Source organism: Lontra canadensis, unplaced genomic scaffold, assembly GCF_010015895.1.
Source record: "Lontra canadensis isolate GAN:19392208 unplaced genomic scaffold, GSC_riverotter_1.0 scaffold223, whole genome shotgun sequence".
Lineage (NCBI taxonomy): Eukaryota > Metazoa > Chordata > Mammalia > Carnivora > Mustelidae > Lontra > Lontra canadensis.
Window position 1 is genome coordinate 150,750 of NW_022631217.1, and position 24,264 is coordinate 175,013.

The 24,264-nt window shown below is 40.1% G+C and overlaps 1 protein-coding gene and 1 pseudogene across 4 annotated transcripts in view; one reads left to right on the forward strand and one right to left on the reverse strand.

Moving 5' to 3' along the window:
- Window positions 1–1,021: 1,021 nt before the first annotated feature.
- The window catches only part of LOC116862151 (protein FAM122A-like), a 70,241-nt gene continuing 46,998 nt past the window's right edge, over window positions 1,022–24,264 (forward strand). For 3 of the 4 annotated variants that reach the window (XM_032849299.1, XM_032849300.1, XM_032849302.1), the window contains exons 1-4: window positions 1,022–1,122; window positions 3,724–3,910; window positions 9,246–9,321; window positions 12,263–12,349. In XM_032849299.1, the coding sequence (XP_032705190.1) occupies window positions 1,074–1,122; window positions 3,724–3,910; window positions 9,246–9,321; window positions 12,263–12,349 (399 nt within the window). In that variant the 5' untranslated portion in view covers window positions 1,022–1,073. Of the gene's footprint in view, window positions 1,123–3,352; window positions 3,409–3,723; window positions 3,911–9,245; window positions 9,322–12,262; window positions 12,350–24,264 lie in introns of those variants that run through there. The other variant, XM_032849301.1, reaches the window with a different exon arrangement.
- On the reverse strand, window positions 20,642–23,628 carry LOC116862159 (annotated as a pseudogene).

Below are 24,264 nucleotides of genomic sequence, written 5' to 3' on the forward strand. Positions count from 1 at the left end.
ATCTTCACTACTTGAATGGTCCTGGGATAAAGATGGTATTATATTGTGTTAATCATACATACGGAGAAATATAGGAAATTTAATAGTTATGGAATTGGTTTCAAAATTTAACAAAAAGAGTTTTTCCTGCCTCTTCAACTTAGTTGTCCCGTATTAAACTTGCCAAGCCCAATCATTTTATTCTTCAGTGTTAATATTTGCTGCCTATAATACAGAGTTTTTAAGAATTTTTGAATCATTTCCTTTAGATTGCCTATATTTTTCTGTCAACTGAATTAGAAAAGCAAGCTCTGTTTTGATCAATTTATGTAGCTCTTTTTATCTCAAGATCTCAGCAACCTCTTCATCTGCTCAAAAAAATGTAGTACATTCTATTGTTCACAATAGCTAGTAAATAATCATCTGTTGCCCACATGCAGAGTTCCTAACTCTGAAGAGTCAAACAATTTAGTAGAATCCCTGACTTTCAGGAGTGCCTAGTTGGCTCAGTTGGTTAAGCACCTGACTTTGGCTCAGGTCCTGATCCCAGGGTCCTGGAATCAAGCCCTACATTGCATCAGGCTCCCTGCTCATCTGGCAGTCTTCTTCTCCCTCTCTCTCTGCCCCTCTCCCCTACTTGTGCTCTCTCTCATGTATGTTCTCTCTCAAATAAATAAATAAAATCTTTAAAAAAAGAATCCCTAACTCTTGGGAAGCTTAATAATTAGGAGAAACTCAAGGACATGTGAGAAAATGGATCCTACTTTGGCCATTATTTCCAGATTCTATTCACATCATTCTTGCCTACCTAGTTTCTTTTACCCTTCATGTAAATCTTTTGGGAGGTTTGGGGTATTTGTGTTTTGTGGGCTTGGGTTCAACTTGTCTTTGACTTGCTCTTATGGTAACTAAAGGTTAACCAGTTGCTTAACAGTTGCCATGACCACTGACAAACTAAACAAAAGATTATGACATATTTGTGGGACACCTTTCATAAGTAAGAGGCCTGGTGCAAATGACAGCAGACTGGGACAAGCAAAGACAGCAGCATAAGCAGCAAAGTATAGATCTAAGTAAACCAGCCATCTAAGATCATGGAATATTGCTATGGAACAGCAGGAGATGATCATGACACAGAGCTCGGTTAGTAATAATAATGCGTGAAGAGAGGGGGGAGAAGTAAAAATAATTTCTTTAAATGTTGTTTGCCACTATAGTATATAGAATTGTTTTTCCAGTACTTGTTCCTTTAGACATTCTAATTTGTATACATACTACAGGTTCCTGGCATTCGGCTACACTTTAGTTAGAGAATTCCTCCTCTTTGATAATAGCTGAATACTTCTTGCCATCTCAAGTATGTAGGCATTTCATATTACGACCTCTTTTCTTGAAAGTCTCTCCGTTGCTATTTCCTTGTCATTTTATTATCTATTTTCTTAGTGTTCTTGTACTTAGATTTTTTTAAATTAATATTTGTGATGCTTAGGCATGATGAGATTGTCTATCCGTTCAAAATATATCCATTAAACCTTATTACTTGCCACGAATATTAACAAACTCTTTGAAAAGTAAAATGAGCAGTAGAATTGAGGGAAGATTTACTTGTTTTCTGGTGGACCCACCATTTTTCTGCTATTCAGTTTGGCTTTGACCTCTGTTCTGTATTTTACCACTGCCTTCTACCTTCACCCTGCCTTTACTCAGCTTTAACTGTCATCTTTTGTAACCTTTCCAGGTACCCTGGGAACTTTATCAGGAGATCTTTGTATCAGCTCAGATTCTACTGCTACCTAATTACATGCCATTAATCTCTCTAGAATTTTATCAGCTGTAAAATAGAAATGACTTGCCCGCTTTACACAATAGCTGTGAATGTCAGTTTATTTAAACCTGCATTTATTCATAAATTAATCTAATAAATATTTATCAAAGTGTTTATGAGTACATAAATAGTATCCAGAGAAATATCCAGAGGCACCTCATTTTTTCACTTAAACAGGAGGGCAGGGGAAACTTGGCTTTGCTGCTTAGCAGTTATAACTTGAGTAACCTCTCTGGGCTTCAGTTTCCTCCTTTGCAAAACAGGCATTGTGATGGTGACCACCTCAGAGAGTTACTGTAAGCATTAAATGTAATCACATATTTAAAGTGCTTAGGACAGTGCCTGGCATATAATTAAGTGTATGAAAAATGGTAGCTATTGTTAACCTGTCTTACATCAGGAAAGGAGACTCCAAATCGTCCTCATGTCTGGGATTTAGATAACCCAATTCTGCCTAATATAATTAAGCTTTTCTTATCCTATTCTCAGAATGAATGAGGAATGATTATGATCATTCATGTCATAACTTGTCATGAACTGTTTCAAGATAATCCCATTATTTTAAGTTCACCACTGATTAGCTGAGTAGGGTTCATGATTGAACCAATTGAGATAAATATGTGAAGACATTTTTTTAAACTGCAAAGTGCTATACCACGTAATGATTACTTTAATTAATAACTCTCATTTCAGTAGTTACACTTGCCTTCTGTGCCAGTCCTCCAAATGGTTCCTTTTTAAAAGGTATGGTTTTACAAAATTATTAGCATGCAGTTCAGATTTCAGTACTCATTGTGGCTCACTATAACTGGTGGTGAAAAATTCTAAAAGAGCAATTCTTACAATGTTTGAGCCATGACAGCATTATTAAACGGAAACCCTGATTTGGACGGTACTTAATTCTGAGTTATTTGTTTTGAGTAAATAAGCTTCTCTAACTCAAATCATTTTCTTAGATGAATAGCTTTGAGAAGCTAAATTTTAGTTAGTGTAAAAATACACTTACGATTATGGTTTAAAACCAAACAATGAGATCACATGTATAACAATGATTCGTCCGCACAATTGGTTCATTCGGGTTGGCGCCCTACTGGGGCACTTTAGGAGCAGGTGGCGAGGCTTGGGTTGGCTTGCTTTTTCTCCCCAGACGTAGAGCATTTTTTAAATGACAATTGTGTAGTGTTGGCTAGAACAGAATGGAAAAATTCTTCATGGGAGTTCACAAGCTTATCGACCTCAGTTATAAGAGGATAATGGGCTAATCAAAACTGAGAAGACAGTATTAGACATAGCGCAGGAAGGTCAGCGCTCCCATACAGCTTACTCCTCCCCACCCCTTCTTTCCTGAATAACGGTCAGTGAAATGATCCCAGGATTCACACCGCAGAGGAGGAACAACCACGGTGAATCTCCACTAGAAATAAAGAGAGGACTCGGCTTGGGGTAAAAAGGCGGCTCCTAAAACTGCGCGTGCGCCCCGGGTGAGGCCGACCAAAGGCGCCCTCATTGACTCTCATTGCTTACGTAATAAGCATGCGTCAGCGGGCCGGGCACGGGGCGCAGGCGCAGAGGGGCGGCACCCGACGGATTCTCGAAGGCGACAGGTTGTAGTTTTTGTTCTGGCCGGAAAGCCTTACTTGGGGTTTCCTTTGCTGAGAGAAATAAAGAACGATTCGCGGGGGTGACTAAGATAAATTCCTCATTTTCATTATAGACTTTGAGTTGGAGGGTCGTCTCAGCGTTAGGGACCCCGAGGTTGGGGGGTAGGAGGTTCTGAGCCAGTCCTGCCCCCTACTTTGTGCCCACTGGTATTAGGGATGGTAGGTAGGACTGCAAAGATGAGCTCCTCACACGTCTAAGAGGTTCCTCCTTTCTTCTCTTTTTCGCCCTTTCCTGTCTGTCCACAACTCCTCACCCAGCTGACTTGTCCTTGTGTGAATGGGAGCCAGAAAACCTTGAGAACTTCCAACCAAGCAGTGGTTTCTTCCTCGACGCGGACATGGCACAAGAGAAAATGGAACTAGACTTGGAGCTGCTGTCGAGTTCAACCACCAAAGATGACATGCTGAGAAGATCCAACAGCGCCCCTTTGATCAGTGGGCTTGGGTGAGCAAGCAGGGGGTGGGTGGCAGGAGGTGGGGAAAGAGACTTCAGATAAAGCATTCCCATGCGTTTCTCCCTCGGGGTTCTACAGGTATCTCTCTAGTTCCTGCTCTCCGGAGATCTCACCCTCAGCTTTGGGGGTAGTGGGATGGGCTGGCTGGAGGGAGAGCGCACACCTACCCTGAGGCTGACACACATGTGAACCTGGACGTCCTCTTCTGACAGTCCACCAGGACCCAAAAGCAGCAACCTATTGGTGTGGAGCACCACTTTTCTAACTTCACCCCACCTCTTACCCACTCCTTTGAAGAAGCTGAGCATTCCCCACCCTCACCTCCAGATCTTCTGTGATGACTGTAATTTTCTGTCATTCTCTCAGCTGCTTTGTCACCTCTGACCTTTACCTCCAGCAAATGGAAATGGTTGACAAGCGAAAAAGCTTGGACTTTTTTTTTTTTTTTTTTTTTTTTTTTTAGCTTGGTCCTTTTTCCACCTAGTTTTTATTTGAACAAAAAGTTTAGGTACCACAGAAACTTCATCTCCTAAATTTTGCGTTCTCAATGGCCAATACTGCCTCCAACTTGGTTCTTGGGGGTATGTGAAAAAAAATCTTGCTGTTTTTATGTATGAGCCACAGCTATAAATACAAAAATATTGTGAAAATTTTCGAGAGGGAGTAATGGGGGGGTGTCAAAAACAGCTCCTTAGAAGGCTGATAATGAAAAGCGTAAGATTTAGAAACACCATTCTAACTGATGGTTAACTATTTCCTGCACATACCCAAAAGTCTGGCATGACATGTGCTTATAATTTCTTAAAACAGAATTTGAAAGTAAAATTTTGGATCTCACATCGCAGTATCATAAAGTTTTATCAGTATTGTAAAAGTGTTTGAAAAATTCACTCACTCCCTGTGTTAGTAACTTTGCTCCTCTCTTTTCTAGCATCATTCTAATTGATAGGTACAAATCACAACTGTCAGACGTGAACTTGGATACCAGATCTACCTTCCTTATTTAACGTATGAGGAAACTGAGGCCCATAAGTCTCTAAAATGACATAGTAATAGAGCCAGTACAAGGAACCTGTACCTCCTGATTCCTCAGCTAGTGATTTGTCCACTACTAATCAGCTTCTAAGCTTTTTAAAAAAGATTTGTTTATTTTAGAGAGAGTGCAAGTTTGGGGGGAGGAGCAGAGGGAGAAGGAGAGAGAAACTCAAGCAGATTCTGTGCTGAGCCTGGAGCCCGACTCAGGGCTTGATGCCATGACCTGAGCCGAAACCAAGAATCAGACGCTTAACAAACAGCCACCCAGGTGCTCTTCAGCTTCTAAGCTTATTAACTCTAACCAAATGCAGCTTTCTGGTCATTTGAGATAAGGAAGAATATACTGTACAAAAGGAAACGCAAAGTAAGTTTAAGCAAAAAAAAAAAAAAAGATATTTTAAAATAGAGAAATAAAGGGGCCGCAGCTGTGCATGTTGGGCTGAAAACAAGAACATTCTATAAATCCAGGATTGACTCTACTCCTGTTGTATGAAAACATGAATTGTTATGAACCTGCTCTGCTAGAAGAAAGTACTTGGGGAGAATGTTGGTTTTATTGGAAGCCTTTATGAAATGAAAAAAAAAGTTGCAAACAAGAAACAGAGTGATGGCAGTTATCCCTTTGTGCTTTGTTTTGTTCTGCAAAGGACTTAAATTTTTTTATCATATTAGAGCATAGTTACAGTGTCAAATTACGTAGCTTCCGCTCCTGATGGATGAAGCAAAATTGGTACAGAAAGGTAAGAGGCAATTGCATATATACCTAGTTAGTAGGAGTTCAAGGTCAAGAAAATGCAAGGTGGACCAGTTGTCAAAAAAGAGGTAGCATAAAGATGATATATGACATGCCTGAGGTCAGGGAACTTGGCCAAATGATCTCCTGAGGGCAGATTTTGTACGGTTGTGGCCAGTTTAGGGTGTGGTCAGGGAAGCGAGAACAATCTAGAGTGAATCACACAATGCCTCGGTTGAATTCATGTTCACCTCCATTCCTTCCGGTTACTTACGCACATTGCTCACTTCCCTCACTTTCACTTAACGGAGCCTCCGGTACTTGTTGCCTTGCTTCTTTCACTGCTCACTAAATAATTGTTGCACTTCTTTCAAGTAATTTTCCAGTTTTGCTTGATGCTTCCTGTATATACACACAATCTCTCGTGCCAGAATTTGGAGAATTTGTTCCTTAAATATTAACTTTTTAGTATAAGTATTACTGTTTTTAAAGAAGTTCTTGCACTGTTTTGTGTACATCTTGTATTAATAAAAATAACCAATGTCAAAAGTTTTGAACCTCTTGGTTCTTTATCCTCTTTAGCACTCTACTTACCTGACTTCACTACTGGTGTCAATAACTTTGTTTAAAGGTAGTAGGTTTGTTTTTTGTCTCGTTTCTCTGGCTCTTAGGAGGATTAGAGCAAGTTCTAGGATTTCTGCCAGTGTCTTTCCCCCGTAAATACCTCTAGCCTGACCCTGCATTTAAACTGTTTGAAAGTGAAACAACTGCCTGTGGGTCGTATCCATCCTGCTACTTGATTTTGTAAATAAAGTTTTATTGGAACATGGCCATGCCCATTTGCTTACTTATTATCCAGGGCCACTTTCCCACTATAGTGACAGACCTTAGTAGTTGGCAGAGACTGGATGTCCAACAAAGCCCCAAATATTTACTGTCTGGCCCTTTGCAGAAGTTTGCTGACCATCTGTTTTATTAAATTCTTATAAACGTGGAAAGAGAATAGTGGCCATAGAGAATGGTTGCTTTGTGAATATAACTGGAATAAACATATTATAATTTAGATATTTAGAGCTGCTTATTGGTCATTTGATGTGGAGCCTTGAACATGTGTCTAGTTATAGTACCTTCACTTTTTCTAAGCTGTAGCACTTAACTCAGTTGTAGATACCACTAGGATTTTAGGAATTCATGTTGAATGACTCCTACCAATTGAAATATATGCTTCCTCAATGATTTTTTTCAGTTATAGTCCTGTTAAAATCGACAGACAAAATTTTAGCGGAGAATATAATTGTGCCAGCCTTAAGAATTCCCCCCGCCACATACAAAAAAGTGGAAATATGTAACTCATTAGTGTACCTCCAGCTTTGTTATAAATGACTGCTAGAATCCATTCCTGTTCTTATAGGAGAAAATGACTGGAAAATGAAGTAAAACTTAGACCCATATATACACCTATGTGCTCATAAAATACTGAATAACTGCCTGTTATATGCAAATGACCATGCTGCAAAGTTGTATCTCGACTCAGTAAGCTTTTAACTTAGTAGGGCAAACAAGTAATCAAAGGACTTAAGTATATGATAGAGTAAGATCTATGCTTAGGGACAGAAAGAAAGTGCTAGGGAGATTCGAAGAGCAAGAGCGGAGTGAGAAATGACAGCAGGATTTGTGAGGAATAAGGAGAATGTTCTTGGAGAAGAAGCATGAGATGGGTACTGAAGGATTGATAGGAGGCAGACGGGGAGAGGGGAGCTAGATAACTGGGACAGCATTCTGAGTGTATGGAACAAGCTTGCAGACAGAAAAACAGATGTATTCCAGAGAGCTGGTCAACTCTGCCTGGATCACTGGCTCCCAGATATTCATCTGCTGACCAGTGCTGACCCTGAGTGAATTTTTCACCACCCATGTTTTTTTTTTTTTTTTTTTAAGTTAAGAGCAGAGTACTTAAATACGTTGTGATATAGTTGGCCAATTGTCCTTTCCTGGGCAGGACTACACTTTATCCTGAGATTGTCAGTTATAATTTTTTTAATACCAAATTGTCCTTTCATAAATGAAACAATGGTGTTGGTAGATGGTAGGATTTTTTTTTTAATGACCTTACTGGCAAAAGAAAGATGGTTAGCAACTGTATATTTGTGCCAAGATTTTGTTTTGAAATTTTACTAGTCCATGAAATCCAAAAGTCTAGAGCTAAATGGTGGTGGGCTTTGAATGTCGTAGTAAAGAATGGAACTGAACTCAGCTCATGATAAAGAGTTACTGAAAGTTGTGAGCAGGTAGACTGCCATAGGGACAAAACCGAGATGAAGGGACAAATTAGACGATTGCAGATCCGTAGGAAAGTAAAAAGGTTTGGAATTGGAGGAGCCTGAAAAGGATAAGATGGCTGTAAGAGGGGCACCTGGGTGGCTCAGTCATTAAGCGTCTGCCTTCTGCTCAGGTCATGATCCCAGGGTCCTGAGATAAGCCCCAAGTCGGGCTCCTCACTCAGCGGGAAGCCTGCTTCTCCCTCTCCCACTCCCCCTGCTTGTGTTCCCTCTCTCGCTCTCTCTGTCAAATAAATACATAAAATCTAATAAATAATAAAAAATATAAATAATAAATATAAATATATAAAACATAAATAAATAAATAAAAAGATAAGAGAGACCTAGCACCTGATTGGATATGGCAAAAAAAAAAAAAAAAAAGAAAGTGTTAACACTGACTTCTTACCATCATCGGGGAAACCTGGATAAAAACTACATGGGAACTCTGTACTTTTGCAATGTCCTGTGCGTCTTAAACTGCTTCAAAATAAAAAGTTAAAACAAAAACAAGACATAAAAAGGACAAGACTTCTTCAGGGTCCCAAACTCAAATAGGGCCGAGGCACCATCGGAAGCTGAGGAAGATCAGCCCCCACTTCAGCAGGCGACAGTTGCTTAGCTCCCGTCTGTTGTTGCCATGGGGGAATGTGGCCCAGTGTGGACACAGCTTGCAAATTCTCAACAGAAGCTAGAAATCTGGAATCTGGATTATCTGTGGGAAACCTCTCAGCATTTCGAGTGTGTGCAATGAACCTAAAAACATTTTAATACCGAGGAGGTCAAACAAAACATATCTATGAAAATCACCATTCTGGTTACCCCTGCTACTGATTATCCCTCTTGTTCATGTGAAAACTTCAGAGTTGAGAGGGATTTGGGACTGCACATTGTAGCTTCAATCATAAATTTCAATCAGTTACAGGTTTACACAGAAAATGATGCATTTCCAGGGTCACGATAAATTATACTTCTTCTTGGTAGCATGATTAGCGGTAAAGTGGCATGCTTGAGAATTCCTTTCCTTACACGGAGATTTGTTTAGGCTCAGCCAACTAAGGCTTTGTGTGTGCATGTGTGTGTGGGCGTGCATGCGCGTTCTAATTTCTCCATCTGCACAGCTGTCTCCACAAAGAACCCATTTACATTAACAGCATCGCTGTTTAAGTATTTGAAATCTTATTTCTTAAAAAAAATTTTTTTTGTAATGGATTTCAAATGTTTTCTTTTTCTTCATAGTGATAACTCACAGGTGTTCCAAGCTGACATGGTAACTCCAAGAAATGACCCAGCGCTTATGGCACAACATTGTCTGGTAAGAAAATGCTTGTAGCAGCTTCACTGGCCAAGACTTATGCTACTGGTCTTAACTAGTGGTCCTCATACTTGAGGATGCACCTGGAAGGCTTGTTAAAACAGACTGCTGGCCCTTGACCCCAGAATTTCTGATTCTGGAGGTCTGGGGCAGGGCCTGAAAATTTGCATTTCCAACAAGTTCCCAGTTTGAGAAACAGGGATCTAAACATCACTGAAGGAAAAATAAATATGTTAACTACAGTTATGATTACTTTGCTGCAGCTGTGGCAGAATTAACTTTTAAATCCCATCTGGATTTAACATTGAGATTTGTTTTTATGTTTAAGACCATCTGGCTTCCAATTTTTAAAAGAACATTCTAATTTTGAGAGGAAAATTTGCAAGCTCTCCTAAGAGTAGTTTTTAGGCTTTTACTTCAACTTTTATCTCTCATTTATCTTGAATTGAAAATAAGGTTTGTTTTTCATGGTGTTATAGTGTAATCTCTAAATTATAGCTCTTATCTACTAATTATCTTGTAAACATAGGAAATATGCTTGTAGATCAGTAAACCAAAACGAACAAATGATTCACTATGTGAATCTTCTTATTAATGTGAAATTCATTTAAGATACAGCTAAGTATTGGGACGCCTGGGTGGCTCAGTTGGTTGAACAGCTGCCTTCGGCTCAGGTCATGATCCCAGGGTCCTGGGATCGAGTCCCACATCAGGCTCCTTGCTCGGCAGGGAGCCTGCTTCTCCCTCTGCCTCTGCCTGCCACTCTGTCTGCCTGTGCTCCCACACTCTCTCTCTCTCTCTCTCTCTAACAAATAAATAAAATCTTTAAAAAAAAAAAAAAAAAGATACAGCTAAGTATTTTGAAGTGTACGATTCAGGGGCATTTAGTGCATTTACAATGTTGTTCAGCTACCACCCCTCTTTTCTTTCAAAAAGCAGACATCATGGGGTGCCTGGGTGGCTCGGTCTGTTGAGCATCCGATCCTTGATTTTGGCTCAGGTCATGATCTCAGGGCCGTGAGATCCAGCCCCATGTCGCGCTGTGCTGGGCATGGAGCCTGCTTGAGCTTCTCTCTCTGTCCCTCCCCCATCCTCCCTCTCAAAAAAAGAAAATAAAAGCACACATCCTTGGCTTGTTCCCTAGGTGGAAAGCTTTCAGTCTTTTATCTTTGCGTATGATATTAGCTATAGGTTTTGTCAAATGCCCTTTATTGTGTTAGAGAAATACCTTTCCATTCCTACTTACTGAGTATTTTTATCATGAAAGCTTATTGAATTGTTTCAAATACTTTCTGCATCTGTCGAGATGATAATGTGTTTTTTCCCCCTCTGCTCTGTTAATATGATGCATTACATTGATTTTCTTATATTGAACCACCTTTGCATTCCTGAGATAAATCCCACTTGGTTCTGTCGTATAATCCTTTTAATATACTGTTAGATTGGGCCTGCCATTATTTTGTTGAGAATTTTTCCATATGTATTCATAAGGGACATTTGTCCGTAGTTTTCTTTTCTTATAGTATCTTTGCTGGCTTTGGTATCAGGGTAATGCTGATCTCATAGAATGTGTTAGGAAATGTTCCTCTTCTGTTTTTGGAAGAGTTTGAGTAGGATTGGTATTGATTCTTCTTCAAATGTTTGGTGAAATTCACCAGTGAAGCCATATCCGGCCCTAGACTTTTCTTTGTTGGGGGCATTTTGAAGCAGATTCTATCTCTGTACTTGTTTACAGATCTGTTGAGATTTTTCTCCTTTCTCTTGAGTCATTTTGGTAATTTGTGTGTTTTTTTAGGAGTTTGTCCATTTCTTCTAAATTACCTAATTTGTTGACATATAATTGTTCATAGATTTCTCTTACATGACTTTTTAGTGAAATGTTATAGCTTGGAACCCATTTTAAAATATTGCCTCCTAATCTCGAAAATGGATATTTTCCAGGGTGCCTGGGTGGTGTAGTCAGTTAAGCATCTGACTCGGTTTCAGCTCAGGTTGTGATCTTATGGATGGTGGGATTGAGCCCCACGCTAGGCTCTGTGCTCAGCATGGAGTCTGCTTGAGACTTTCTCTGCCTCTCCCTCTACCCCTCCTCCACACTCACGCATGCCCTCCTTCTCTCTCTAAAATAAATAAACCTTTTAAAAATTTATTAAAAAAAGAAACTGGGGGCTGCCTGGGTGGCTCAGTGGGTTAAGCCTCTGCCTTCAGCTCAGGTCATGATCTCGGGGTCCTGGGATCGAGTCCTACATCGGGCTCTCTGCTAGGCAGGGAGCCTGCTTCCTCCTCTCTCTCTCCCTCTCTCTACTTGTGATCTCTCTCTCTGTCAAATAAATAAAAATCTTTAAAAAAAAAAAAAGAAACTGGATATTTTCTTCTTTGTAGAATGGTATCCAATATTACTTCCACAAAGGCAATATTATTCTGGGAAAAAGTTAGAATTGTTCATTAAACAGATCTTCCTTCTATTTACTCATTCATTTAATGGTATTTATTGAGCACTTGTTTGTCTATCAAAGACCTCCATACCTAGTCATTCTTCTTTTCTACTCAGCCAAGTCAACAAATTTTTTAAGCAATCTCCTATGTATTAAGCCCTAATCTAGTTCCCAGAGAGATCTAACCTAGTATGAGAAGCAGCAGTAGGAAATGACCTCCCTTAGTTGAGATCTTACTGATGTGTAGGAGTTCACTAGCTTGGGATGTGGATCATAGGGATCCACATCCAATATCTACCAAGATATTTTAAAAAAATTGGCGTGTGTGAAGGCCTAGAAACAGAAGAGAGTATAGTACATTGAGAATAGAGTGTGTAGAGAATTTGAAAGAAGTGCATTCTAGCCAGTGTGGAAGTAGAGATGAAGTGGTGAGAGATGAGGATTAGTGTAAGATCTCGTAGGGCCTTCCAAGTCAGGCTAAAGATTTTTCACTTTGCCCTCCTAAGGTCAATACAATGCCATTGAAAAGTTCCAGGTCTGTGATTGACATGACCACATTTTCATCTTCAAAAGATTATCCTGGCTGCAAAGAGGTAAGTAGATTGGAACTGGGCAAAAGGAGATAGGAGATGATCGCATAGGAGGCAAGTACAGTGACTCTGGCTACTGTTATGGCCATGGACATGGAGAAGAGTGGGAAATTCATGAGATATTTGAAAGGTAGAATCAATTGCTGATAGACTGGATGGAGGGCGGGCCGTGGTGGTGGCGAAGATGACTACTAGGCCTCTGACTTGGGCAACTGATGGGTCTGGCGAGGCCACAGAAGAGGGGAAACTTTGCCAAAAGAGTGGATTTAGAGGGGAAGATAAATTTAGTGTTGGACATGTTCAGTTTGAAGTTCTCTGAGATCTCTAGGTAGAGATGTTAGTTATACTAGTTTGAAGCTCAGAATAGCGGTCTGGGCTAGAGACACACATTTAGGCATCATCAGTAGATCCTTATTTAAAACTATGGGAATGAATAATATGACTTATGGAGAGAGTAAAAAAGGAAAAAAAAAGAGGCTACAGGAAAAAAAAAAGAGGCTACAGCTTTAAAGATCACCAGTAGTACCATGAAAATATAAGGAAAATGTTAAGTCGTATGCTATCAAGTGGTCAAAATGATAAAAACTGAAATGTGTCCTTTGAGTTACCCAAATGGAGATTACTAATGAATTTCTTATATTCAAAAACAAGTTCTTTGGAGAGAGGGGTGGGGTGAGATGAAGCCGGATTGGATTGGGCTGAAGAATGCCTGAGAAGTGGGGGCCTCTAAGTGGCGTCATACAGACCAGCTTGGTTGTTCACGTGCACATTACCCTTTCTATGCCTTAATTTCTTCTTCTGCAAGATGGGAATGTGGGTTTGTTGATGTGAGTACATTAATCAGTGTAAAATATCTCCAAAAAACTGGAAGAAAAAGAGAAAAACTGAAGAGCACATAACACAACAGTGTGAATACACTTGACACCACTGCACTGGTGCATTTAAACACGGTTAACATGGTACATTTTATGTTATGTGTATCTTACGATAGTCTAGAGAAAAAAAAAATGCAGGATGCCCCGGGTGGCTCAGTTGGTTGAGCGTCTGCCTTCAATTCAGGTCGTAATGCCGGGGTCCTGGATCAAGCCCAGCATTGAGCTCCCTGCTTATCAGGGTGCCTCCTTCTCCCTCTCCCTCTTCCCCTCCCCCCTGCTCATATACTCTCGCTCTTTCAAAAAAGTTTAAAAATGCTTACAGCATATAAAAAATCAGCATAAGGCACTCAGCACTGTATTGACACATACTAAGTACTCAATAAGTACTAGATGTTTAATTAGCAATAGTACATATAGAGCGCAAACATGTACCTGACAATTTTTTAAATGCATAATTTTCCTTAGGAATTCTAGGCTCTTAATTGGCATAAGGTTCAATTTAATATAAGACATGTTTCAAACAAACCATCTTGCAGAACGGTTGTGTTTGGCAGAACTGACGTCATTCACACTGACTTGATGATGGGAGTTTTAAGATTTAATGGTTTGGCTTACTGTAACAGTGTAATGCGTAGGCTTTTATTTTTTATTTTTTTTTTTAAGATTTCATTTATTTATTTGACAGAGAGAGACACAGCAAGAGAGGGAACACAAACAGGGAGAGTGGGAGAGGGAGAGCAGGCTTCCCGCCTAGCAGGGAGCCCGATGCAGGGCTCGATCCCAGGACCCTGGGATCACAACCTGAGCCGAAGGCAGAGGCTTAATGACTGAGCCACCCAGGCGCCCCTTAGGCTTTTATTTTGTTTGAAGTATCACTTCGTTATTATTCTAAGACTTACGTAGGTTGTTACTTGCTTTCAGGATAAATAAGCTGAATTGTCAGGGAGAATGACATGGTAATTGGAGTGCTTTCGGCAGAAGTAACAAAATCCTGATATATCCCATTACAAAATAGAAATCATTTTTGAAAAAATGCACATATGGTTAAGTAATAACATGAATCCTAAGTATAAGGGTGCTTTCCCCATACTAGACTGTCCTTAAAATTGGTGCCGCAGGAACCCAGAGTTCATAGAGACAGAAAGTAGAATGGTGGTTGCCAGAAGCTGGGACTGGGGGTGGAATGAGAGTGATTTAATGGGTATAGGGTTTTGGTTTTGCAAGATGAAAAGAGTTCTGGAGATTGGTTGCACAGCAGTATGAATATACGTAACACTACTGAACTGTACACTTAAAATGGTTAATATGGCAAATTTTTTGTGTATTTTGTCACAATTTTTTTTAAAAAATCAGGACTGCTTTTCATGTATTTCAATATAGGTAAAAGTGTTTTAGAAAAAAAATGCAGTGGTAGAGGTCATTGAAGAACCACGGGAGCCATTTAACATGCAGATAAAGATGCACATTTCCACTCCTTGTAAAAATCTGCTCTCTCACAATTATTTTCTTAATTAAACTCCAGTAGTTCCCTCCATACTCTCAGAAAATCACTCCACGGGGCGCCTGGGTGGCTCAGTGGGTTAAGGCCTCTGCCTTCGGCTCAGGTCATGATCCCAGGGTCCTGGGATCGAGCCCCGCATCGGGCTCTCTGCTCCTCGGAGGGCCTGCTTCCTCCTCTCTCTCTGCCTGCCTCCCTGCCTGCTTGTGATCTCTCTCTCTGTCAAATGAATAAGTAAAATCTTTAAAAAAAAAAAAAGAAAATCACTCCACCCCACTTCTGATGAGCAGAAACCCAAAGTCCTCTTCTGACCATAGGGACCGTGCCTTCCCCTGATTATCCCTTCTCTGTGTTTCCTAAGAACTCCAGGGTTGGTGTGCCTGTACCCCACTCTTCCACTAGGAGTTCTCTTCCTGGCACCTCTGTTGAATTTGGGGCAGCCACATCTCTTCTCCATCTCCACACCCTCCTACTCCAAGAAAAGCAGGAGAAATGTTTCTTCTTCCTGGCAGAAATGATTGTACTCTTCTTGAGCACTTTATCCCTTTTAATTTTATGGCTACCGATATTTATCTGATTAGGTTTTGCTTTTCATATGGCAACTACAAACTAAACTTAATTTACAGCCCACCCAGTAGTAAGTGTGTGATACATTCCTGGCCCTGCTTTATGCTCCATCCCGCTGGCCTACATTCAGTTCATGTTCAGGGTCAGTCATTGCAGGAACTAGGCAGAGGCATTGATAAACATAGCGCTCAGCTCCTGTTGCGGACTTTCTAAGTGCTTTAGCTCTAGTAAGTACAGAAGGAATGGGTTAAAAATAGCAAACATAGTAAAGTTAAACTTGTTTTCAAAGAATTTAAGGTCTTTACAGTATTAGTTTTCTGTGGTTTCTCCTGTAAATGGAACTAAGCTTGATCTTTCCTTTCTTAATTCCTTCGGTGAGGATAATGCTTGGGAATCTGCTTCACCCAGCATGCTCCCCAGTGCCCCCCACTCCTCCCCAGCCCCATGCCCTCCTTCCTTGGTGCAGATTCTCTTGCTTTCTCCCAAGAACTCCTCTCCGCTCCTAGAGTGTGATAAACAGGCGCAATGAGAAATTTACATAAAAGACACCAGTGAGGTTTATTGATGTCTCAGAAGTGCTTTCTTTCTATTTTAATACTTTATTTCATGTAGAAAAATGATCTAGAGATGCCTCAGTCAGTTAAGCATCTGCCTTTGGCTCAGGCTGTGACTCCAGGGTCTTGGGATCAAGTTCTGCATCCGGGCTCCTTGCTCAGCCGGAAGCCTGCTTCTCTCTCTGCCTCTGCCTGCTGCTCCTCCTGCTTGTGCGATCTCTCTCTCTCTCACTCTCTCTGACAAATAAATAAGTAAAATCTTCAAAAAATATATTTTAAAAAGTTATCTGAGGTAATTCGCTTGCAAACACCACCTGTAGTGCTTAACCTGTGGGAGATTGTCTTCCAGAAGCCTTCTTTTCTCCAACTAATTTTCCATGTTATTCCTAAAAGATCAGCCAAGTTCAATATTTAATCTACATTTTGTGGCTTATGAGTCTATAGCTCAAGTTCAAATCCTACCTTCCCCAGACATTTCACACTACATTCCTGTTGATCTCATCAATTTTAGTCAGGCAGTCCTCTCAGGATTTCCTAGATACTTTTTTTAAATAATTTTTTTAAATTTTTTATAAACATATAATGTATTATTAGCCCCAGGGGTACAGGTCTGTGAATCGCCAGGTTTACACACTTCACAGCACTCACCATAGCACATACCCTCCCCAATGTCCATAACCCAACCACCCTTTCCCTACCCCGCTCCCCACGGCAACCCTCAGTTTGTTTTGTGAGATTAAGAGTCTCTTATGGTTTGTCTCCCTCCCAATCCCATCTTGTTTCATTTATTCTTTTCCTACCCCACAAACCCCCCATGTTGCATCTTCACTTCCTCATATCAGGGAGATCATATGATAGTTGTCTTTCTCTGACTAACTTATTTCGCTAAGCATAATACCCTCTAGTTCCATCCACGTTGTCGTAAATGGCAAGATTTCATTTCTTTTGATGGCTGAATAGTATTCCGTTGTATGTATATGTGTGTGTGTGTGTGTGTGTGTGTGTGTGTGTATCTATAGATAGATATAGGTAGATAGATAGATATAGATAGATAGATAGATATAGATAGATATAGGTATATATCTATCTATATCTATCTATCTATATCTATCTATCTATCTATAGATAGATACAGGTATATATCTATCTATCTACCTATATCTATCTATAGATATAGATATATATATAGATATATATATATATATATATCACTTCTTCTTTATCCATTCATCTGTTGATGGACATCTAGGTTCTTTCCATAGTTTGGCTATTGTAAACATTGCTGCTATAAACATTCGGGTGCACATGCCTCTTCGGATCACTACATTTGTATCTTTAGGGTAAATACCCAGTAGTGCAATTGCTGGGTCATGGGGTAGCTCTATTTTCAACTTTTTGAGGAACTTCCATGCTGTTTTCCAGAGTGGTTGCACCAGCTTGCATTCCCACCAACAGTGTAGGAGGGTTCCCCTTTCTCTGCATCCTCGTCACCATCTGTCATTTCCTGACTTGTTAATTTTAGACATTCTGACTGGTGTGAGGTGATATCTCATTGTGGTTTTGATTTGTATTTCCCCAATGCCGAGTGATGTGGAGCACTTTTTCATGTGTCTGTTGGCCATCTGGATGTCTTCTTTGCAGAAATGTCTGTTCATGTCCTCTTCTCCTTTCTTGATTGGATTATTTGTTCTTTGGGTGTTGAGTTTGCTAAGCTCTTTAAAGATTTTGGATACTAGCCCTTTATCTGTTATGTCATTTGCAAATATCTTCTCCCATTCTGTCAGTTGTCTTTTGGTTTTGTTTACTGTTTCCTTTGCTGTGCAGAAGCTTTTGATCTTGGTGAAGTCCCAGTAGTTCATTTTTGCCCTTGCTTGCCTTGCCTTTGGCAATGTTCCTAGGAAGAAGTTGCTGTGGCTGAGGTCAAAGAGGTTGCTACGTGTGGTCTCCTCAAGGATTTTGATGGATTCCTTTCTCACATTGAGGTCCTTCGTCCATTTTGAGTCTATTTTTGTCTGTGGTGTAAGGAAATGGTCCAGTTTCATTTTTCTGCATGTGGCTGTCCAATTTTCCCAACACCATTTGTTGAAGAGGCTGTCTTTTTTCCATTGGACATTCTTTCCTGCTTTGTCGAAGATTAGTTGACCATAGAGTTGAGGGTCTATTTCTGGGCTCTCTATTCTGTTCCATTGATCTATGTGTCTGTTTTTGTGCCAGTACCATGATGTCTTGATGATGACAACTTTGTAATAGAGCTTGAAGTCTGGAATTGTGATGCCACCAACTTTGGCTTTCTTTTTCAATATTCCTTTGGCTATTCGAGGTCTTTTCTGGTTCCATATAAATTTTAGGATTATTTGTTCCATTTCTTTGAAAAAAAATGGATGGGATTTTGATAGGGATTGCATTAAATGTGTAGATTGCTTTAGGTAGCATAGACATTTTCACAGTATTTGTTCTTCCAATCCATGAGCATGGAACATTTTTCCATTTCTTTGTGTCTTCCTCAATTTCTTTCATGAGTACTTTATACTTTTCTGAGTACGGATTCTTTGCCTCTTTGGTTAGGTTTATTCCTAGGTATCTTATGGTTTTGGGTGTTATTGTAAATGGGCTTGACTCCTTAATTTCTCTTTCTTCTGTCTTCTTGTTGGTGTAAAGAAATGCAACAGATTTCTGTGCATTGATTTTATATCCTGACACTTTACTGAATTCCTATGCAACTTCTAGCAGATTTGGAGTGGAGTCTAGATAACGTTTTCCAATAGGAAATTCTAAACCTTTACCTAAAACTAACCAGTTCCTTCCCATCCCTTAGATTTCAATTAAAGATAATCTCTTCCAGGAAGTCTTTCATAGTTAGTTTGGGACAGTTTGCCACACCATGCAATTCTCTTCTTTTGTTTTTTTTATAACATGTCATCATGATATAGCTAAAGTACCATAATTTCTTTTTATAGAGCATATGTATATATTGAAGTTCAGGTTAGCATGTCCTTGCAATTAGAATGTTTCACATTTTATATGGTGAACTTCTGGGTTTGAATGATAACATCATGAGCATCAGTAGCATTACTTAGATGTATTAAAATTCCGTGTGTTTGAAAGATGTGTGTGTGTGTGTGTGTGTGTGTGTGTGTATTTGATGGTTTTTTTTTTTTTTTCAAGAAAAACCTGTATTTTTTAGATTTGGTGCATGTCACTGTATAACAGCTTCTCAGTGATCAATGCTAATAAAGGGAAGCATTGGGGGAAAATATCCCAAACTGTGTATAAATCACAGTATTTTCTACTTGCTTTGGAAAATAGATTATTTTTAGTAGCATGCTTTAAGAATGGCCGTACAATTTTTTTAAATTAGTAATAATATCTAATGTTGGAGAGGTAGAAGAAAATTGATATTCTCATACACTGCTAGAAAGTAGATTTATGGGGCACCTGGGTGGCTCAGTGGGTTAAGCCTCTGCCTTCGGCTCAGGTCATGATCCCAGCGTCCTGGGACTGAGCCCCGCATCGGGCTCTCTGCTCTGCAGGGAGCCTGCTTCCACCTCTCTCTCTGCCTGCCTCTCTGCCTCCTTGTGACCTCTCTCTCTCTCTCTCTCTCTCTGTCAAATAAATAAATAAATCTTTTTTAAAAAAAAGAAAGAAAGTAAATTTGTACAAGCTTTCTGGAGTGTGATTTGGCAATGCATATCAATAGCATTGTGACCCAGAAATTCCATCTCTGTGAATTTCTCCTAAAGAACTAATTAAGGATATGTGCAAAGATTAGCTTAAAGGTTGTTGTCACAGTATTACTTATGAGTGAGCAAAAAAATGTGGCAACAATATGAATGGTTAGGGATAGATGAAGTGAATGAGCTTTCATTATCTGTGTTTGAATCCAGTTCTAGCAACTACTAGCTCTATGCACTTGAATAAGTTGCCTAATTTCTCTGGCCCTCAGTTTTCTAATCTTTAAAGTGGGGAAAATAGAGACACCTGAGTGGCTCAGCCGGTTAAGCTGCTGAAGTTGGCTCAGGCCATGATCCCAGGATCCTGGGATCGAGTTCTGCATCGGGCTCCCTGCTCAGCGGGGAACCTGCTTCTCCCTCTCCCTCTGTCTGCCACTCTGCCTGCTTGTGTGTGCTCTCTCTCTCTCTCTGACAAATAAATAAATAAATAAAATCTTTTTAAAAAATAAAATAAAATGGGGACAATAATAATGACTACGTCATGGGGCTGTTGTGAGAATTGAGTGAGATAAGACATGCTGGGCACATAATTAATGCATGCTTCTTACTATGGTACATTCAGATGATGTAATATTCAGCCTTTAAAAATGATGTTGCAGGTGGTGTGCCTGGCTGACTCAGTCGATAGAGCATGTGACTCTTAATCTCAGGGTCATGAGTTCAAGCCCCACATTGGGTGTAGAGCTTACTTAAAATAAAATTTAAAAAACTTAAAATAAAAATGGTGTTGCAGGTAAATTTTAACATGGAAAGATATGTGGAATGTATTAAGTTATTTTTGTTTTGTTTCTACAGTAAAAATTCAGTTTATTCATCTGTTTATAACACAATACATGGGAAGCAAAGTGTTTCACATCATAGATTTCACTTTCAACTCCTTGAACTGTCATTTCTTTGGCTAAAAGGAGAGACTAGCGGGGAAAGCCAGGCAATGCCTAGGCAAGTAAAATAAAGTTAGGTTGGGGGGCAATGCTGATGTCATCCTCACAGGGATGGACACAAGGGGCTGTTTGTAGCAAGCTGATTTTCTAGAACTGGTAGCTGGAGGCACAGGAGCACCACTCAGACACTCACACTTCGTTCCACTCTGCCCCCAGGCACAGCCACACCTTCTGGTCGTTGCCCTTACTGTCTTCCTGGATGTGGTAGTGCAGGGACATGCCATACTTTCTCTTGAATTCAGACCTAATTTTTAACATGTCCCCTTCCTTCGCTGTGGGTGACCATGATTCTAATCAGGACCTTATCATGAGCCCGCTTACCCTTCTTGGAATCACACATTCAGTCATCAAAATAGGACAGCTTGTTCTGAATACACTGGACTAGGTTCAGAAAAGCATTTTTCAGGTCTCTTTGACCTCCTCCTTGATCATAAGGGCTGTAGCTCTTGTACTTTTCAGATTCTTTCTGGATGTGATGCACACTTGCTTGGTCATGATGCCGATCCCCTTGGGAACATCAGTTCTTTCCTCTTCACTCCAGCATTAGAGATCATAGGCATCTAGGGTCAAACAGTTTATAATCAAGGACACAGCCATCCTCTGCTCTTCTGCTCTTTGCAAGGATAACCATCAGCTTGCAGAAGTCACCAGATGTGTTGGAAACCGTTTCCTTCTCCAGATCAGTCTTGTACACTTCCTTATAAACTGTTAATTTCCTCTAGCATCTAATTGGCCCTGGAGCAGATGATCTCAGTAAGGGAGCCCTCCTCAGTCCTCAGCACCTTCAAGGGCGAGGCTCTCAGCTTGGAAGCCGAATACTGAGCGGGTGTTTTCAGTAGGCCCCAAATCACCTTCTCCATGTGGCCGGGCATCCAGGCAAGGCTGAGTTCAATGCTGATGCAGATTCCTTTTTGATCCTTGTCTGGTAGATGAAGGCAATATCCTGTCTATCCTCATTGCTGTGGTTGGTCAGTATGTTGATGACAGTGACCTCATCCACACTTTTAGCCTTGATGCCATTTCAGTGTTCAAAGCATTACACTTGAAATCAAAGTTGGTGTATGTTTTGGCTGACCTGTATGTATTTGGGGATGTAGAGTGGTCACCCTCTAAGCTGAGTGTGAACAGTGGACCTTTTGGAAGATGCTGGCCCATAAGTTGAAAGCTGCTAGCATCCCAAGATGCAGAGCCAGAATGTATTAAATTATAAAGAAAAAAATTGGGGCACCTGGATGGCTCAGTTGGTTGAGCATCCAACGTTTGATTTTGGCTCAGGTCATGATCTCAAGGTCATGGGATCAAGCCCTGTGTCAGGCTCTGCACTCAGCACAGAGTCTGCTTGAGAGACCCTTTCTTCCCTCGTCCTCCCCCTCTGCTCTTCCCCCCGACTCGTGTACTCTCTCTCAAATAAATAACTAAAATATTTTAAAAATTATAAAGAAAAAAAATACCCAAACTGCAGTATAGAATGTGCGGGAGGATCCAGGTCTGGAAAAGGAAACACTGAAATATTTACTATGGCCATCTCTGGATGGTGGGTGCTGCTGGGTGTTTTTCCCATTAATTATGTTTTATACTGGGCGTGTATTGCTTTATAATGAGAAAAAAGTAAGTCAGTTTCCATTGGGAAAAAAGTTCAAGGTGAATAGGTGGAACTCAGAGGGTTCTTAGGGCAGTGGCACTATTCAGTATGATACTGTAATGGTGGATATGGGTCATTATACATATGTCCAGACCTAAAGAATGTATAACATGAAGAGTGAACTCCAGTGTAAACTATGAACTTTGGGCGGTAATGATGTATCAATGTAGGTTCATCTATCATAACAATTTACCACTTTTGTTCAGCTTTTAATAGTGGCAGAGGCTCTACTTATGTGGGAGTGGAGGAAATCTTTGTACCTTCTACTCAATTTTGCTGTGAACATGAAACTGATCTAAAAAATAGAGTCTATTAAAAGTAAATTAGTTAAAAGATTGGATGGGAAAAAGAATAAAGAATGCTGGCTAGCAAGGAGTAGATATCTAAGTCTTGTAAAGCTACCATATATAATTCTAGTTGTTGTTTATATGTCATTAAACATTGAATTCTAGAAATATTTGATGATGGTGGTGATAATGGTGGTAGCAGTAGAAACAGTTACCGTTGACTGAGCACGTACTCTGTGCGAGGTGCTGTGTGAAGCGTATTACATGGATTATCACCATTATCATATTTCATACAAGGCGCCACTTGAAAGAGAAACTTTTTACATCGTTCATAGCACTGTTCCATAGAGCAACAAATCATATGTCCAATATAAGCCTTTTATGCAAGTTTTATGGAGAAATCTGCTGACTTTTATGATAAAGCTCAACTAGTAGCCTTATTGATTTGAATTGGGAATTTTCTTTTTTTTTAACTGTATTTTTTTTTTGGAAGAGAGAGACAGAGAGAGAGAGAGAGAGCGAGCAGGGAGAGTTGCAGAGGCAGAGGAAGAGAGAATCCTAAGCAGGCTCCCCACTCAGCACAGAGCTTGACATGGGACCTGATCTCACAACCCTAAGATCATGACCTGAGCCAAAATCAATAGCTTGATTCTTAACCAGCTGAACCACGCAGGTGCTCCATACTAGGAATTTTCTTGAACTGTCAACCCCGGAACATGATTAGTACAGGCTAGTCTGAATTTCTGGTCAGTCAGCAGTCATTAGCTGTCTGATAACCTCCTTCTTCATACCCATCCTCTGGACAGAGCCTGAACCAGGCTCAGGGCTGATGAGTATGTGAGTGTGTCTTTTCAAAGTTCAATAGACCATGCTGTTAGGCGTAATCTGCTCATCTGTGTCTACCAAAGTAGATCATTTTGCCGCAGTTCAGTTGGGTTTTTTTTTAGTGTGGCATTCAAGGCTTTCTAGCATCTTCACTCTGTTGGCCTCAGAATGTTCTGTCCCTCTAGAGACACCTCGCATTGCACTCACACAGGACTAACAACCTTTCCTAAAACATGTTTCCTAGAACATGCCTAGCACTTTCCCTTTTCTCTTGCTTATGCTGTCAAACTCTTCGCCCTACAAGGCCCAACTCACACCACCACCTTGTGCCTTACCTGTCTCCCATCTCCCATTCCCTTCATCATTAGCTCTCATGTCTGGGCTGTAAGATGTCTATGGGTAATAACTATGGCTTACTTTTCTTTTAATTTCTCCTTCCCCTCTGAGCAGAAAAACAGTTTCTTAAATATAATAAGGGCCCAATAAATATTAAAATACTTAAAAGTTAGCCCTTTGTTATGATAAAGTAATTATGGCTCATTGTCCAATATAATTTAAATGTAGTGAATTTTCAGTGACCCTTATATGAATTTTCCGTTATTACTTCTATAACCTTGGCTGTTTCCCCCACCTTCTAGCAAATGATTAGAAAAAACAAACTGGCTTTAATACTGTCTTAAGCAAAATGTAACTAGTGAAAGATTTAAAATCTAATAAAAATTCACACTAGCTACTTCATAAAAATACTTAATTTTATGTAAAAAATACATAAAAATATATCCAACACACCTTTTTGAACACTCATCTTCTCCCCACACACAAACTCATTCTTCTTACTGCCTTTCCAGTCTACCACAGACAGCTAGGAACCTCAGACCAATCTTGAGCTCTTTTCACGCTTTCATTCTTTTTTTTTTTTAAGATTTATCTATTTTTTTATGTTTTAGAGAGAGAGCATGTGTGAGTGCAGTGTGGGAGGGGCAGAGGGAGAGAGAGAA